Source organism: Piliocolobus tephrosceles, chromosome 6, assembly GCF_002776525.5.
Source record: "Piliocolobus tephrosceles isolate RC106 chromosome 6, ASM277652v3, whole genome shotgun sequence".
Taxonomy (NCBI): Eukaryota; Metazoa; Chordata; class Mammalia; order Primates; family Cercopithecidae; genus Piliocolobus; species Piliocolobus tephrosceles.
Window position 1 is genome coordinate 32,870,349 of NC_045439.1, and position 16,103 is coordinate 32,886,451.

Below are 16,103 nucleotides of genomic sequence, written 5' to 3' on the forward strand. Positions count from 1 at the left end.
AGAAAATAGTAAGTATTAGTGAGGATGTGGAGAAATTGGAACCCTGTACATGGTTGGCAGGAAGGTAAAATGGTGCAGGTGCTATGGAAAACAATTTGGCAATTCCTTAAAAAATTAAAACAATTATCATGTGACTACTGATATCACTTAACAGGGGATCCAGCCATTCCACTCCTGGGCACATATTCAGAAGAAATGAAAGTGGGGTCTCGAGATATTGGTACACCCATGTTCACAGTGGTAAATTCACAATAGCCAAAAGATGGACGTGACCCAAGTGTCCACTGATAGACAAACAGATAAACAAAATATGATATATACATACCATAATAAAATATCATTTAATATTAAGCAGCAACGGACTGTGTGCAATGGCTCACACCTGTAATCCCAACACTTTGGGAGGCCAAGGCGGGTGGCTCGCCTGAGGTCAGGAGTTTGAGACCAGCCTGGCCAACATGGTGAAATCCCATCTCTACTAAAAATATAAAAAAATTAGCCGGGTGTGGTGGCACATGCCTGTAGTCCCAGCTACTTTGGTGGCTGATGCAGAAGAATCGCTTGAACCTGGGAGGCGGAGGTTGGAATGAGCCGAAATCGCGCCACTGCACTCCAGCCTAGGCAATACAGTGAGACTCAGTCTCAAAAAAAAAAAAAACATTAAGCAGAAAGGAAATTCTGACGCATGCTACAACGTGGATGAAACTTGAGGACATTACGCTAAGTTAAATAAGCCAGTCATAAAAAGATAAATGCTATATGATACTACTTATATGAAATACCTAGAGTAGTTAAATTTGTAAAGATGGAAAGTAGAATGGTGGGTGCCAGGGATGGGGGAAGAGGCAGTGGGAAGCTATTATATGCTTATAGAGGTTCAGACACGCAAGATGAAGAGAGTTCTGGAGATGGATGGTGATGGTTGTACAAGTCTACTTACTACCACTGAACTATACCCTTAAAAATCCTTTAGATGGTAAACTTTATGTTATGTATATTTCACCACCATAAAAAACATTGGAAAAAATGAGGAAGTTGGACAAGTTCTTTAAGGCTCCTCCCAGCTATTAAAATTTATGATTTTTTAAGGTCAACCCATTGTAAGTATTGAAAACAAAAAAGTAAACGTCTGCTCTGTAAATAATATCATGTTGGAGGTTACAGAAGTGGGAGAGCATTATGAAATGCTATAAAATCTCTGTTTTTTTGTTTGTTTATTTTTTAATTTAGAGACAGGGTCTTGATCTGTTACCCAGGCTGCAGTGCAGTGGCACAATCAGCTCACTGCAGCCTTGAACTCCTGGGCTCAAGTGATCCTCCTGCCTCAGCTCCCTGAGTAGTTAGAACAGGCAGGTGCCACCATGCTTGGCTAATTAAAGAAAAAAATTTTTTTTTGTAGAGACAAGGGTCTCACTATGTTATCCATGCTTGACTCCAACTACTGGCCTTAAATGATCCCACTGCCTCCGCCTCCTCAAGTGCTGGCATTACAGATCTGAGCCTCTGTGCCCAGCTAAAACATTATTTATAAATTAAGTGTAGCCTATGTACAGTGTTTTATAAAATCTACAGTTGTGGGCCGGGCATGGTGGCTCATGCCTGTAATCCCAGCACTTTGGGAGGCGAAGGCAGGTAGATCACTTGAGGTCAGGAGTTCGAGACCAGCCTGGCCAACATGGTGAAACCCCATCTCTACTAAAACGACAAAAATTAGCTAGGCACAGTGGCACATGCCTGTAATCCCAGCTATTCAGGAGGCTGAGGAGGGAGAATCACTTGAATCTGGGAAGCGGATGTTGCAGTGAACTGACATTATGCCACTGCACCCTAGCCTAGGTGACAGGGCAAGACTCCCTCTCAAAAAAAAAAAAAAATCAAATTTTTATAGAGCATTAAGAATTTTACTCACCATATCCAATTAGAAAGCAAATAATTCATCTAATGGTTATAAACCTCCTTTATTTAATCCCAGAATCTGACCCTTAAGAATTTATTTTTTTTTTTTGAGACAGAGTCTTGCTCTGTTGCCCAGGTTGGAGTGCAGTGGCCCCATCTCAGCTCACTGCAAGCTCCGCCTCCCAGGTTCACGCCGTTCTCCTGCCTCAGCCTCCCGAGTAGCAGGGACTACAGGCGCCCGCCACCACGCCTGGCTAATTTTTTTTGTATTTTTTTTAGTAGAGATAGGATTTCACCTTGTTAGCCAGGATGGTCTCGATCTCTTGACCTCGTGATCCGCCCACCTCGGCCTCCCAAAATGCTGAGATCACAGGTGTGAGCCACCGCGCCCAGCCTGACCCTTAAGAATTTCCAAGCATTTTTAAAACTCATCAGTAACACTTTACGTGGGTAAATAGAATCACAGAGGTGGAAATATAATTCACAGTTTGGCTAATAAATTTGAGATAATTCCAAAATTGCACCTCTGAACATGACTCCTATTCAGGGTTACTACTGTTTCTGTACTGAGGAAGATGGCCATGTTAGCCTGTTTGGTCTTGGGAGGCTACTGTTGAAAACCACTGCAATTTCAGCTCCCCACTGCCTCTTACAAAGCACAAGCTAGATTTACTGGGAGGGGAAAAGGAGTCAGGGCCATACAAAATTTCAGTATGTTTATGAATTATTTAACAATAAACATATTAAAAATTACTGTCTTTTCGGGAACAGATACAAGAAAAATACACTTCATTTTTCATGAAGTTGCCTAGTTTGACATTATTGCTCCATCTTACCTTCTTTGGAAGGAAATTCAAATGGCCAATAAATATAGAAATAAGACATGTCAAAAAAATTTTAAATACCTAAGGCTGGTATGGGAAATTGGGAAATCTCACACATTACTGGTGGGAGTATAGGTTGTTACAAACTTTTTGAAGGGCAACTTGAGAATATGTCGCAAAAGCCTTAAAAGAAACTGATACCTTCTGACCTAGTAATTCCATTTCAAGGAATTTATCCAAGAAATTATTCATGGATGTGTGCAAATTAAATAAATAAAATAATAATAAATAACAACCTACCAGTCCATTTAAGTTCTTTATGTTGTTTCTTCCTAAAGATAATATCCTCAAGTTTTCTGTAGTGAAAAGAAAATATTTTTTTGTTTACTAGAATCATATTACACAATTGTTGTAAATCTAGTATAATAAAGCTTTAATAAGTTTTATATAATAGATATCCTTATACAATGAGTAAGAAAGGTTGTGTTAACAAAAATGGGTAATCAAGTAGAAAATAACATTGACCTATCATCTAAAGTAAACACTACAGGTATAATTTCATAACATGTCAATATTAAATTTAAAAATGGTTAGCTATCTGGAACACATGGTCTTAAATTGCTGGCTAATAAAAATGTTACAGGATAGAAGAGTAGTAGAGAATATTTTGAGTTTGGGAACATATATATTTCAAATCTCTTATGAGAACTCACACTAGAAAATAAGAACATATATTTATGTATTGTCCACTTCACTCCATGAAGGATTAGAAGTGAAATAAAATAAATTTGGTATTTAAAAAATCATTTGCTTTCAAGTTTTTAAATAATTAGACTGTGATTTGGTTAAAAAATAAAATGCCTATCTTTATTTTTTAAAGGTTATTTCTATTTGTATATCATATAGGCTATTTCTGGAGGAGAAAAAAGAAAGTAGAAACTGTGGTTGTCTTTGGGGAGGAACTAACAGTCTATGGTTAGAAGTAGACATTTCCCGCCGGGTGCGGTAGCTCACGCCTGTAATCCCAGCACTTTGGGAGGCTGAGGCGGGCGGATCATGAGGTCAGGAGATCGAGACCATCCTGGCTAACATGGTGAAACCCCGTCTCTACTAAAATTACAAAAAATTAGCCGGGCGTGGTGGTGCGTGCCTGTAGTCCCAGCTACTCGGAGGCTGAGGCAGGAGAAGGGCGTGAACCCGGGAGGTGGAGTTTGCAGTGAGCTGAGATGGTGCCACTGTACTCCAGCCTGGGCGACAGAGCCAGACTCCATCTCAAAAAAAAAAAAAAAAAAAAAGAAGTAGACATTTCCCATTGTAACCTCTTTTGAACCATTTGAATAAAGCCAGATGCATATATTATTTTTCCAAATTAAAAAAAATATCTTTGTTAAACACCCAGGAAACCTCATTTCTGTTCCAAGAAACTACTGTGATTACTTTTGCTTATCACTATATTGAATTTTCACAACTTAAACATCTGCAACTTCTTTGTCTAATACGGTGGTCACTAGACACATGTGGCTCTTTAATTAAAATTAATTACAATTTAAAATTCAGTTTCTCAGTCACATTAGCCACATTTCAAGTGCTTAATAACTATATGTGGCTAGTAGCAACTGTATTGGGATAGTGCTGACAGTTCTGTTGGATGACACTATTCTACAACATCTGTAATTGAATGGTAAGAACTCAAATCCAATTAACGGAGTTTCAATCCCAACTCTCTAGGGAAGCAACCAAACCTCTTTGAATCTGTTTTATCATATATAAAATGGGGAAATATAATTTCTATCTTATAGGAATCTAAGGATAAAATGAGGTAATTACCTAAAACATTCAGTGAGATGTGTAACCCATGGTAAGTACACAATAAATGATCTGTGTGTGAGTGTGTGTGTGTGTGTCTGTGTGAATCAGGCATATGTAACTTTGATTTTAAACTTTAATTTATTTAATAAATTATTTTAAATTGTCTTACAAGAAACAATGAACTTTTAGAGCAAGGTATTTTAAGTGGTCTAATTCACACAAAATGATTTAACTGTTGAAGCAAGACCCTATGTTATGGGCTGAATTGTGTTCCCTGGAAAATTCTGATCTTTAAATCCTAATCCCCAGCATCAGAACATGACTGCATTTGGAGACAGAGCCTGTAAAGAGGTAACTGGGCCAGTCATAGTAGCTTATGCCAATTATCCCAGCACTTTGAGAAGGTGAAGTGGGAGGATCACTTGAGGCCAGGAGTTCGAGACCAGCCTGGGCAACATAGAAAGACTCTGCCTTTACAGAAATAAAAATACAAAATAAAAAATTTAGGCTGGGCGCGGTGGCTCACTCCTGTAATCCCAGCACTTTGGGAGGCCGAGGCGGGGGGATCACGAGGTCAGAAGATCATCCTGGCCAACATGGTGAAACCCCGTCTCTACTAAAAATACAAAAATTAGCTGGGCATGGTGGCGCATGCCTATAATCCCAGCTACTTGGGAGGCTGAGGCAGAAGAATCGCTTGAACCAGGGAGGCGGAGCTTGCAGTGAGCCAAGATTGTGCCACTGCACTCCAGCCTGGTGACAGAGCAAGACGCCCTCTCAAAAAAAAAAAAAAAAAAAAAAAAATTAACTGGGCATGGGGCATGGTAGCACATGCCTGTAAGCCTAGCTACTCAGGGAGTCTGAGGCACGAGGATGGTTTCAGCACAGAAGTTTGCACCACTGTACTCTAGCCTGGGTAACAGAGTGAGACCCTGTCTAAAAGAAAAAAAGAAAGAGGTAGTTAATTGGGCCATTTAGATACTTAAAAAAAAAAAAGGGGTAATTAAGGTAAAATGAGGTCATTTGGATGGGCCCTAATCCAACATGATTGGTATCCTAGTAACAAGAGGCAATTTGGACACAGACACAGAAAAAGACCATGTAAAGAGAGAGGGAGGGGCCAGGCGTGGAAACTCACACCTGTAATCCCACCACTTTGGGAAGCCGAGGTGGGTGGATCACTTGAGGCCAGGAGTTCGAGACCAGCCTGGCCAACATGGTGAAACCCCGTCTCTACTAAAAATAAAAATATTAGCTGGGCATGGTGTCTGCTTATAATCCCAGCTACTAGGAAGGCTGAGGCAGAAGAATTACTTAAGCCCGCAAGGCGGAGGTTGCAGTGAGCCAAGATCATGCCACTGCATCCCAGCCTGGGTAACAGAACAAGACTCTGTCTCAAAAAAAAAAAAAGAAAAATGACAGAGGGAGAAGACAGTCATCTACAAGCCAAGGAGAGAGGTTTCAGAAGAAATCAACCATGCTGACATCTTGATCTTGGACTTTTACCCTCCAGAACTGTGAGAAAATTTCTATTGTTTAAGCCACCCAATCTGTGGGACTTTGTAACGGCAACCTAGCAAACTAATATATCCTATATAACTATAAATTTATGAAAATTAAATATTTAAGAAAATCACATAATTATTCTTTAAAGCTTCTTGATATGAAAAAACACCATTTTCTCTTTTCTATTTCATGAAGAATTAAATGCTTATTCAATAATTTATTCACTCAACACATAAGTTATTGATCATCTACCATACACCAGGAACAGCAATAAGCACTTGCAATATTACAGCAAATAATACAGACAAAATTCCTGCTATCAAGGAGCTAACATTTGGCAGATAAACAAAATAAGTAAGTATATTAGATAGTGACAAATGTGAAGGAGAAAAGAAATAACCAGGTAAAAGGAATGAAATATCAGGAGGTTGGGAACAGTTGATTTTTTGATAGGAGATCATGTTAGGGAAAAACCCAAAGGAAGTTAGTAAGAGAGTTCACCATGTAGATATCTGGAGGAAGAACATTTACAGGCAAGAAAACTTCAAGTACAAAGGCTTTGAGGCAGGACCACATAAGCTGAGAGAATGAACGAAGAGTAATAGGACATGAAATTAGAGGAAATATTCTTGGTTGTAAGTCCATACATATAATATGAAAGAAATTAGAGGAAATAATAGGCTTTAGAGAGGATGTGAGAGACAGGAGTCAAGAAATTACCAAGAGGTTTGGCCTGAACAACTGGAGAAATGGACTTGTCGCTATCTGAGACAAATCTGGTGCAAGAGTGGCTCACTCACGCCTGTAATCCCAGAACTTTGGGAGGCCAAGGCAGGCAGATCGCTTGAGCCCAGTAATTCGAGACCAGCCTGGGCAACATGGGGAGACCCCAACTCTATAAAAATACCCAAAAAAAATTAGTCGGGCTTGGTGGTGCACACCTATAGTCCCAGCTACTCAGGAAGCTGAGGTGGGAGGATGGCTTAAGCCCAGGAGGTGGAGGTTGCAGTAAGCCGAGATGGCATCACATTGCACTCCAGCCTGGGTGACAGAGCAAGATCCTGTAAAAAGAAAAGAAACACACAGGAGTTGGTTTATCTGGGGTTAGGGGAAGATATCTAGACTCAGTTCTGGAAATGTTAAGTGTGAGACGTTGGCCGGTCACTGTGGCTCATGCCTGCAATCCCAGCACTTTGATTCACACTTGATTCAAGAGATCCTCCCACCTCAGCCTCCCAAATAGCAGGGATTATAGGCATGTGCCACCACGCCCAGCTAACTTTTTTGGATTTTTAGTAGAGATGAGGTTTCACCATGTTGGCCAGGCTGGTCTTGAACTCCTTGCCTCAAGTGATCCACCCGTCTGGGCATCCTAAAGTGCTGGGATTACAGGTGTGAACCACCACCCACAGCCATAAAATTAAATTAAAAAAAAAAATGAAAAAATCAATTTTAAAAAAGTATGAGATGTCTGTTAGATATCCTGTGGAAATATCACCCAATGGAATATATGAATCTGCAATTCAGAGGACACAGTTGGGCTTGAGATCTAAATGTGGGAGCCATCAGCATACTGATGGTGAGGCCATGACTCTGGATGAGATAATCTAGGGAGTAAATGAAGAAAAAAAAGAGAAGAGATACAAGAACTGAATCCTAGGGCCTTCCAATATTTAAAGGTTATGGATATGAAACTGGGAAAAAGTGGCCAAAAAGACAGGAGGAAATCAAGGGGGACAGTATCCTAAAGCCAAATACTAAAAATGCTTTAAAGAGGGAAGAGAAATCATCTGCGTCAAAAATACGCTGATTCATCAACTAAGATAAGGACTAAGAAATGACCTCAGCAATGGGAGATAAGAAATATATGCAATTTTTTCCAAGATAATCTCTAACTCCTTTTTGAAAAACTGCACATGAAAATGGTAATGAATGGCTAAAAAGACCATATTTATTACTGTATAAGGAAATAAATTATGATATCCAAAGTTAATAGATTGTGTTCTAACATAACACAATATATATTTTCCATATTTTATGTGCTGCATAAGTAGGGTATCACTAGAAGAAAAGTACTATTGTTTTCTTCATACAAGATCCTGATGAAAATCAAAACTGTGCTTTCAAGTTTTATGCTTATTTGTAACCTGTAACCTGAAGGAGTAAAGTATACTTTTTTACCAAAGATAAATGGCAACAAAATTTATTTTCTAATCTTTAAGATTATTATTCATATTATATAGCTTTTTAGTCATGGTTTGAACATAGTCATATCAAGCAATTTTCTAGTCACAATTCTGGTACAATAAATAAAAATTGCTATTAGGGTTGTTCTGCCTGATAAATCACCTGTTAAATAGGAATACCTATTTATTTCAGATCATCTCATGATGGCATAATAGGTAAGACTACAGTGTTCATGAAAGGAGATGGGTAGGAGGCAAGCTAAAGCATAACTTCAATCCTCATATGGATCAATTAGCTTCTTTTTGCTTCATAGTCACAGATAAAATGTATTTGCTAGCCACAGACTGCATAAATTGTATTTGTTACTAGCAGAACTAAAATGAAATGAGCCAAATATAGCAAATACCTATACTCTCTGATTTTGTGTCTACAGCAGACATCAATAATTGATCAAGGTATTCGTTCCACCAAGCTTTTGGAACTCTTATTATTACAATTTTCCTGAGAGTCTCTACCAACAGACCAAAGTTGGAAAGTTATTTAAAACCCAGTGCCAGCCCAACATAGAAGGTCATCCATTTTCACTATTATCATAGTCTTTTTTTTTTTTGAAATGAGTCTCACTCTGTCGCCCAGGCTGGAGTACAGTGGCACAATCTTCGCTCACTGCAACCCTCACCTCCCGGGTTCCAGCTACTCTTCTGCCTCAGCCTCCCGGGTAGCTGGACTACAGGTGCGCACCATAATGCCCAGCTAATTTTGTACTTTTAGTAGAGATGGGGTTTCACCATGTTGGCCAGGTTGGTCTCAATCTCCCAACCTCGTGATCCACCCGCCTCGGCCTCCCAAAGTGCTGGGATTACAGGTGTGAGCCACTGCGCCCAGCCTTCTTTTGTTTCTTTGAGACAGAGTTTCACTCTTGTTGCCCAGGCTGGAGTGCAATGGCCCAACCTCAGCTCACTGCAACCTCCGTCTCCAGGGTTCAAGTGATTCTCCTGCCTCAGCCTCCCAAGTAGCTAGGATTACAGGCACCTGCCACCATGCCTGGCTAATTTTTATATTTTTAGTAGAGACAGGGTTTTACCACATTGGCCAGGCTGATCTCAAACTCCTGACCTCAGGTGATCCACCCACCTCGGCCTCCCAAAGTGCTGGTATTACAGGTGTGAGCCACCATGCCCAGTCCACAGTCATGTTTTTATATAAAGAAAAGCATGTAATCTGTCATGATAAATAATAACATAAATAATATGTTATCAACTTGGTTAGTCACATTTAAGCAAGTTACTTCAATTACAGACAAAAAAGCTGAGGCAGAGAATAAAATGTAATAGCTTAAATTGTTTAATGAGTGAGTCAGCAAAAAATTAGAATAGACAGGCCTCTCACAACACAACTCTACTAGTTAACACTATGTAAATACTGAAGGCCAACTTTCCAGCAGTGTGTAAGTACTGAATGCCGACTCTGAGTAAGGTACGAGGGGTAGGGGTACTGGAATAGAAGATTAAAATATTAACAAGATGATGCTTTTCCTCAAGGAATTCACTATCTAAAGAGCAGAACATATTCCCAATTAACTATAATAATGATTAATATTGGTTGCGCATTTTATATGCACCAGGCATAATTCTAAGTACTCTATATATACTAACTCAGTCTTCACAATAATTGTATGAGCTAGGTAATTATTATTATAATCCAAGTAGACTGTTATGAATATTCCCAAAGGAGTAATTAATTTTGACGATGGAGATGAGGGAAGTGTTTAAGGAGGGGTGACATTCACACATAGCATTCGTTATTTTATTTTATTTTTTTTTGAGACAAGGTCTTGCTCTGTTGCACAGGCTGGAGTGCAGTAGCACCATCATAGCTCACTGCAGACTCACTCTCCTGAGCTCAAGTAATCTTCCTCCCAAGTAGCTGGGACTACAGGCAAACACCACCATGCCCAGATAATTTTTAAAATTTTTAGGGGTCTCAGGGCTGGGCGCGGTGGCGTACGCCTGTAATCCCAACACTTTGGGAGGCCGAGACGGGTGGATCACGAGGTCAGGAGATCGAGACCATCCTGGCCAACACGGTGAAACCCCATCTCTACTAAAAATACAAAAAATTAGCCGGGTGTGGTGGCAGGCACCTGTAGTCCCAGCTACTTGGGAGGCTGAGGCAGGAGAATGGCGTGAACCCGGGAGGCGGAGCTTGCAGTGAGCTGAGATCCAGCCACTGCACTCCAGCCTGGGCAACAGAGCCAGACTCCATCTCAAAAAAAAAAAAAGAAACGGGGATCTCGCTATGTTGCCCAGGCTGGTCTGAAAATTCTGAACTTAAGTGATCCACCTGCCTCAGCCTCCCAAAGTGCTGGGATTATAGGCATAAGCCACAGTATCTGGCTGCATTCTTAATCTTAATTTCTTATAGGATTTTCCTGTTACAGGAAGAAGCTGTTCTCAGTGAAAAGTATTGCATTAATAAATGTTACAAAGTCATTTTTAAAATAGTATATTTGGGTGTGAATTGGATAGTAAAAGCTTTTAGATGACTTTGAATGCAACATCAAAGCATTTGGTCTTTACTAGGCAAAGAGGTACCATTAAAAGGTCTCTGATATAATGATATTCAAATAATATTTTTAGAAAGAAAACTGTTATCAGTGAGGAAGGTCACCTGAAGGGCAGAAATACAGGAGAAAAGGAGATCAATTAGGAGGCTATTGAGGGAAAAGAAAAGGAGAAATCAGTTAAGTAAACAGTTAAAGCCAGTCCTTGGAAAAGCAGCCTGCCTGAAAAATCATAGCTACAGGCAAAAATACAGGCCGGGCGCGGTGGCTCAAGCCTGTAATCCCAGCACTTTGGGAGGCCGAGACGGGTGGATCACGAGGTCAGGAGATCGAGACCATCCTGGCTAACATGGTGAAATCCCGTCTCTACTAAAAAATACAAAAAACTAGCCGGGTGAGGTGGTGGGCGCCTGTAGTCCCAGCTACTCGGGAGGCTGAGGCAGGAGAATGGCATAAACCCAGGAGGCGGAGCTTGCAGTGAGCTGAGATCCAGCCACTGCACTCCAGCCCGGGCGACAGAGCGAGACTCCGTCTCCACACAAAAAAAAAAAAAAAAAAAAAAAAAAATACAACAGCCTGGGGAAAACTCAGGCAGCGCCTGCACGGATAAGTATGTAGGGTCCAGCACAAATTGTTCTTTGTATAAATGGCGGGCTTCCAAGAAAGTTTCTTCCCCTTTCCAGATATGTACACAGTAGGCTCCCTGGGAACTTGTACAGGGAGGAAAGGGACTTACCTAAAATAAACCCACAATTATACAAAGAAGAAAAGCAGTGCTTTGATGCTTGCCTGGAGATATACCCACAACTACATAGATAAGGGGGAGTTGTGCAGACAGCTTTTCAGATAAGAGAAGTTACTTGAACAGCTACAGAGGTGAGAGGAGTTTCTTATAAACGTTTTTGAATTCAACTGTACAAACAGCAACTCACTTGGGGTTCCCTCTCCACTGCAGAGAGCTTTCTTTTTTCACTCATTAAACTTTCACTGCAACCTCCCCCTTTGCATCCACATTCCTTAATTTTCTCAGTCATGAGACAACGAACTAGGATAACACCTTAGATAATGAGACTAGTGACCCTGACCTGTTTCACTATCACAAAAGTTATAGTGTTTTTCAAATTATGGGTCGTGAGCCTAAATTAATAGGTTGTGAAATCAATTTAGTGTGTTGTGATCAACATTAAAAAAAAAAAAAAAAAAGCCAGGCGTGGTGGCTCACGTCTGTAATCCCAGCACTTTGGGAGGCCGAGGCGGGCGGATCAAGAGGTTAGTCAGGAGATCAAGACCATCCTGGCTAACACGAAACTAAAATTACAAAAAATATTAGCTGGGCATGGTGGCGGGTGCTTGCGGTCCTAGCTACTTGGGAGGTTGAGGCAGGAGAATGGTGTGAACCCGGGAGGCGGAGCTTGCAATGAGCTGAGATCGCGCCACTGCACTCCAGCCTGGGCGACAGAGCGAGACTCTGTCTCAAAAAAAAAAAAAAAAAGAAAGAAAATTTTAAAAACACATAATGGAAGTGGCCAGGCGTGGTGGCTCACGCCTATAATCCTAGCGCTTTGGGAGGCTGAGGTGGGTGGATCACTTTAGGTCAGAAGTTCGAGACCAGCCTGGCCAAATTAGCCAGGCGTGGCAGTGGGCACCTGTAATCCCAGCTACTCGGGAGACTGAGGCAGGAGAACTGCTTGAACCCAGGAGGTGGAGGTTGTAGTGAGCTGAGATTGTACCACTGAAATCCAGCCTGGGCAACAGAGTGAGACGCCAGCTCAAAAAAAAAAAAAATTACTGGGATCTATGCTATATAAAGGTAAATGCTGTCTTGCAAACTTTACTCAAGTTTATATGTGTATATACATATTTGATATGCATATTCATATGAATGTATAATAAATTCAGATGTATTTCTTACAATGGAAAGTAGTCAAAATGTTTGAAGAACATGACCTAAGGGGAAGATGATGAGGGTCTAAATTAAAGTTGTAACTCTTGGAAATGGAAAAGCAATACTTTATTTGAGTGCTCCTTCAAAGAGTAGAGTTAACAGGATTTAATGATGAACTTGCATATAGGGCTTCAAGAAAGACTGTGGTAGGCTAAACAACGGCTCCCCAAAGATACCTACATTCTAATCCCTGGAACCTGTGAATGTTACCTTATATGGCAAAAAAAAGTACTTTGCAGATATGATTAAGGATCTTGAGAGATGGGGAGATTATCCTCAAGATCAGGGTGTGCCCTAATGCAATCACATGTATCCTCATAAGAGGGAGGCAGACAGAGATTTGACACAGAAGGAGAAGCCAATGTGACTACAGGCAGAGACTGGAGTGATGAGTCACAAGCCAAGGAATGCAGCAGTCACCAGAAGCTGGAAGAGGCTAGAAAAAGATTCTCCTCCAGCCTCCAGAGGGAGCATGGCTTGATTTTCACCAGATGAAACTGATTTCAGACTTCTGGTCTCCAGAACCATAAGACAATCATATCCATCATTTTAAGCCATCAAATCAAAAAAAGCCATAGGAAACTAACACAGAGTCAGAGGCCTTGGCAACTGGGAGGGAGGCAATGTCATTAACAAGGATAAGGAGCACGGGAAAAATAGGGATGATGAATTAAAAATTAAACATAAGTTGGAAATACAGAAAAGACAAATCTGAACAAAGAAATATATAATTAAAAATATGATATTATATTTAAGACATCTCAATTCTAACTCTATAAAAGCTTTTAAATGTCTTTAAAATGTTCAGAGCTCATGCTATCTCCACTTTTCTTTGGATAATCAAACTTAAGACATAGTTTATGTATTCTATTATCTGACAACAAGTATGGCTAAAACAGGTGCCAGCTTCTGGAATTACATATTGTCTCTGGAATGTTTATTAAAAGAACTAGGAAATCCATGAACTGTTACTGTGAATCACTTACTTAAGCCATTCAGGTTGGCAATTTTTTCAATGCAGTTTGTAGACAGTGAAAGCTTCCTTTAAAAGAACAAAGAAAAAATTTAAATTAATGCGAAAAACTCAAATGGTAAATCAGAAATTATTCCTTAACAATAGTGCCCATGAAAGATAGTATTTAAGTAATACTTCCCCACTCAATCATAGCATTTATTACTTCATTTTAAAACCATTGTTTTTCTCTGATTACATAAGTTAATAAACACTTAGTGAAAATTTGAAAAAATCTTCTTGAGGGCAATTTGGTATTAACAATTTTTTTTTCTTCTTAAGACACAGTCTCACTCTGTCACCTAAGCTGGAGTGCAGTAGCACCATTTCAGCTCACTGCAACTTCCACCTCCCTGGTTCAAGTAATTCTCCTGCCTCAGCCACCCAAGTAGCTGGGATTACAGGTGCCTGCTACCATGCCTGGCTAATTTTTGTATTTTTAGTGGAGATAGGGTTTCACCATGTTGGCCAAGATGGTCTTGAACTCCTGACCTCAAGTGATCCACTTGCTTTGGCCTCCCAAAAGTGCTGGGATTAGAAGTATGAGTCACTGCGCCTGGCCCTGGTATTATCAAATTTTTTAATGCATACATTTCTTGACTCAGTTTTTCACTTATAGAAATATATCCTACTGAAATACTAATATAAATGCCAAAACATATATGAACTAGATTATCTGTATTACTGGAATAGCAGACAAATTGAAAAAATCTATAAACACCTGTTAACTGAGGAACAGATAGTGAAATATTAAGCTGCCACTAAAACAAAGAAGATTGGGCTATATATACCGACTTGGGAAGATGTCTATGATACATAGTTTAAAAACCATCTAGTAGAACAATACTTTTTTTTGAGACAGAGTCTCGCTCTGTGGCCCAGGCTGGAGTGCAGTGGCATGATCTCAGTTCACTGCAACCTCTGCCTCCTGGGTTCAAGTGATTTTCATGCCTCAGCCACCCAAGTAGCTGGGATTATGAGTGTGCAAGTCATGTAAACGACTGGCCAAATCTGTATATTTTCTAGTCACCCCCCACTCCTGAGAACTCCCAGTGATTAATGGAGTGCCTTTAAATCTAGGAATACGGTTGGGAAACAATTCTTTAATTCTTGTTAAGGCAGCCAGCACAAAGAAATTGTCAGCAAAATATGAACAGGTTGACTCGAGGTGATATACAAGGTACTTTAGTATGAGGTACAAAACCTTCTCAAATTTGTTTGCCTTTGAGATGGCTTTATGATAAAAAAATCTGACCACTTTGAAATCATGCCTGATGCCAAAAAAGCATGTGGTGGTCGATTTTTAAGTGACACACTATGTTCTCATCACAAAGAACAAGCTGTGTACAAAAGCTAAATATGTTTGCTCTCCCCTTTGATCCCACAGATGGATATTAGTCTAATGCATGGGTTCACAAATATGCGTCCTAGAATTACCCGAGTTGCTTACTGTAAATGCAGATTCCTAGGTTTCATCAGTAAATATTTTATTTCTATAAATTTGGGATGGGGCTGATCTCTTGCATAAAGTGCAGATGATCAAGGGATCACACTTAGACAAACACAGGGTGAAGAAATCAGAAAAAAAAACTAGTGATTCTATGGTATACTATAGCCCTGATGAGAGACACTTGTAGCCTAAAAACATGGTTACAAGGCAACATGGTATAATTGCCTCAAATTAGCCACAGAATGCTGCTAAAATACATATATTGAGAAAATAAATTAAAAGAAATTACTATAGATTTGATATTTAAAGTCACAGGATATAGGATTACAAAATAAGTAGTCCGGGCACAGTGGCTCATGCCTGTAGTCCCAGCACTTTGGAAGGCTGAGGTGGGTGGATCACTTGAGATCAGGAGTTCGAGACCAACTCAGCCAACATGGTGAAACCCCATCTCTACTAAAAATACAAAAAAATGTAGCCAGGTGTGGTGGCGAGCACCTGTAGTCCCAGCTACTTGGGAGGCTGAGGCAGGAGAATTGCTTGAACCCAGGAGGCAGAGGTTCCAATGAGCCAAGATCACATCACTGCACTGCAGCCTGAGTGACAAAGAATGTCTCAAAAAAATGGCCAGGCGCAGTGGCTCAAGTCTGTAATCCCAGCATTTTGGGAGGCCGAGATGGGTGGATCACGAGGTCAGGAGATCGAGACCATCCTGGCTAACACGGTGAAACCCCGTCTCTACTAAAAAATACAAAAAACTAGCCGGGCAAGGTGGCGGGCGCCTGTAGTCCCAGCTACTTGGGAGGCTGAGGCAGGAGAATGGCGTAAACCTGGGAGGCGGAGGTTGCAGAGAGCTGAGATCCAGCCACTGCACTCCAGCCTGGGCGACAGAGCGAGACTCCATCTCAAAA

At 40.5% G+C, this 16,103-nt stretch overlaps 1 protein-coding gene across 2 annotated transcripts in view; it reads right to left on the reverse strand.

The window, feature by feature from the left end:
- DNAL1 (dynein axonemal light chain 1) overlaps positions 1–16,103 on the reverse strand; it is a 59,681-nt gene that overhangs the window by 16,090 nt on the left and 27,488 nt on the right. For both annotated transcript variants that reach the window (XM_023183443.2, XM_023183453.2), the window contains 2 exons: positions 13,717–13,772; positions 3,021–3,076 (listed from right to left, as the gene is read on the reverse strand). In XM_023183443.2, the coding sequence (XP_023039211.1) occupies positions 3,021–3,076; positions 13,717–13,772 (112 nt within the window). The remainder of the gene's footprint in view (positions 1–3,020; positions 3,077–13,716; positions 13,773–16,103) is intronic.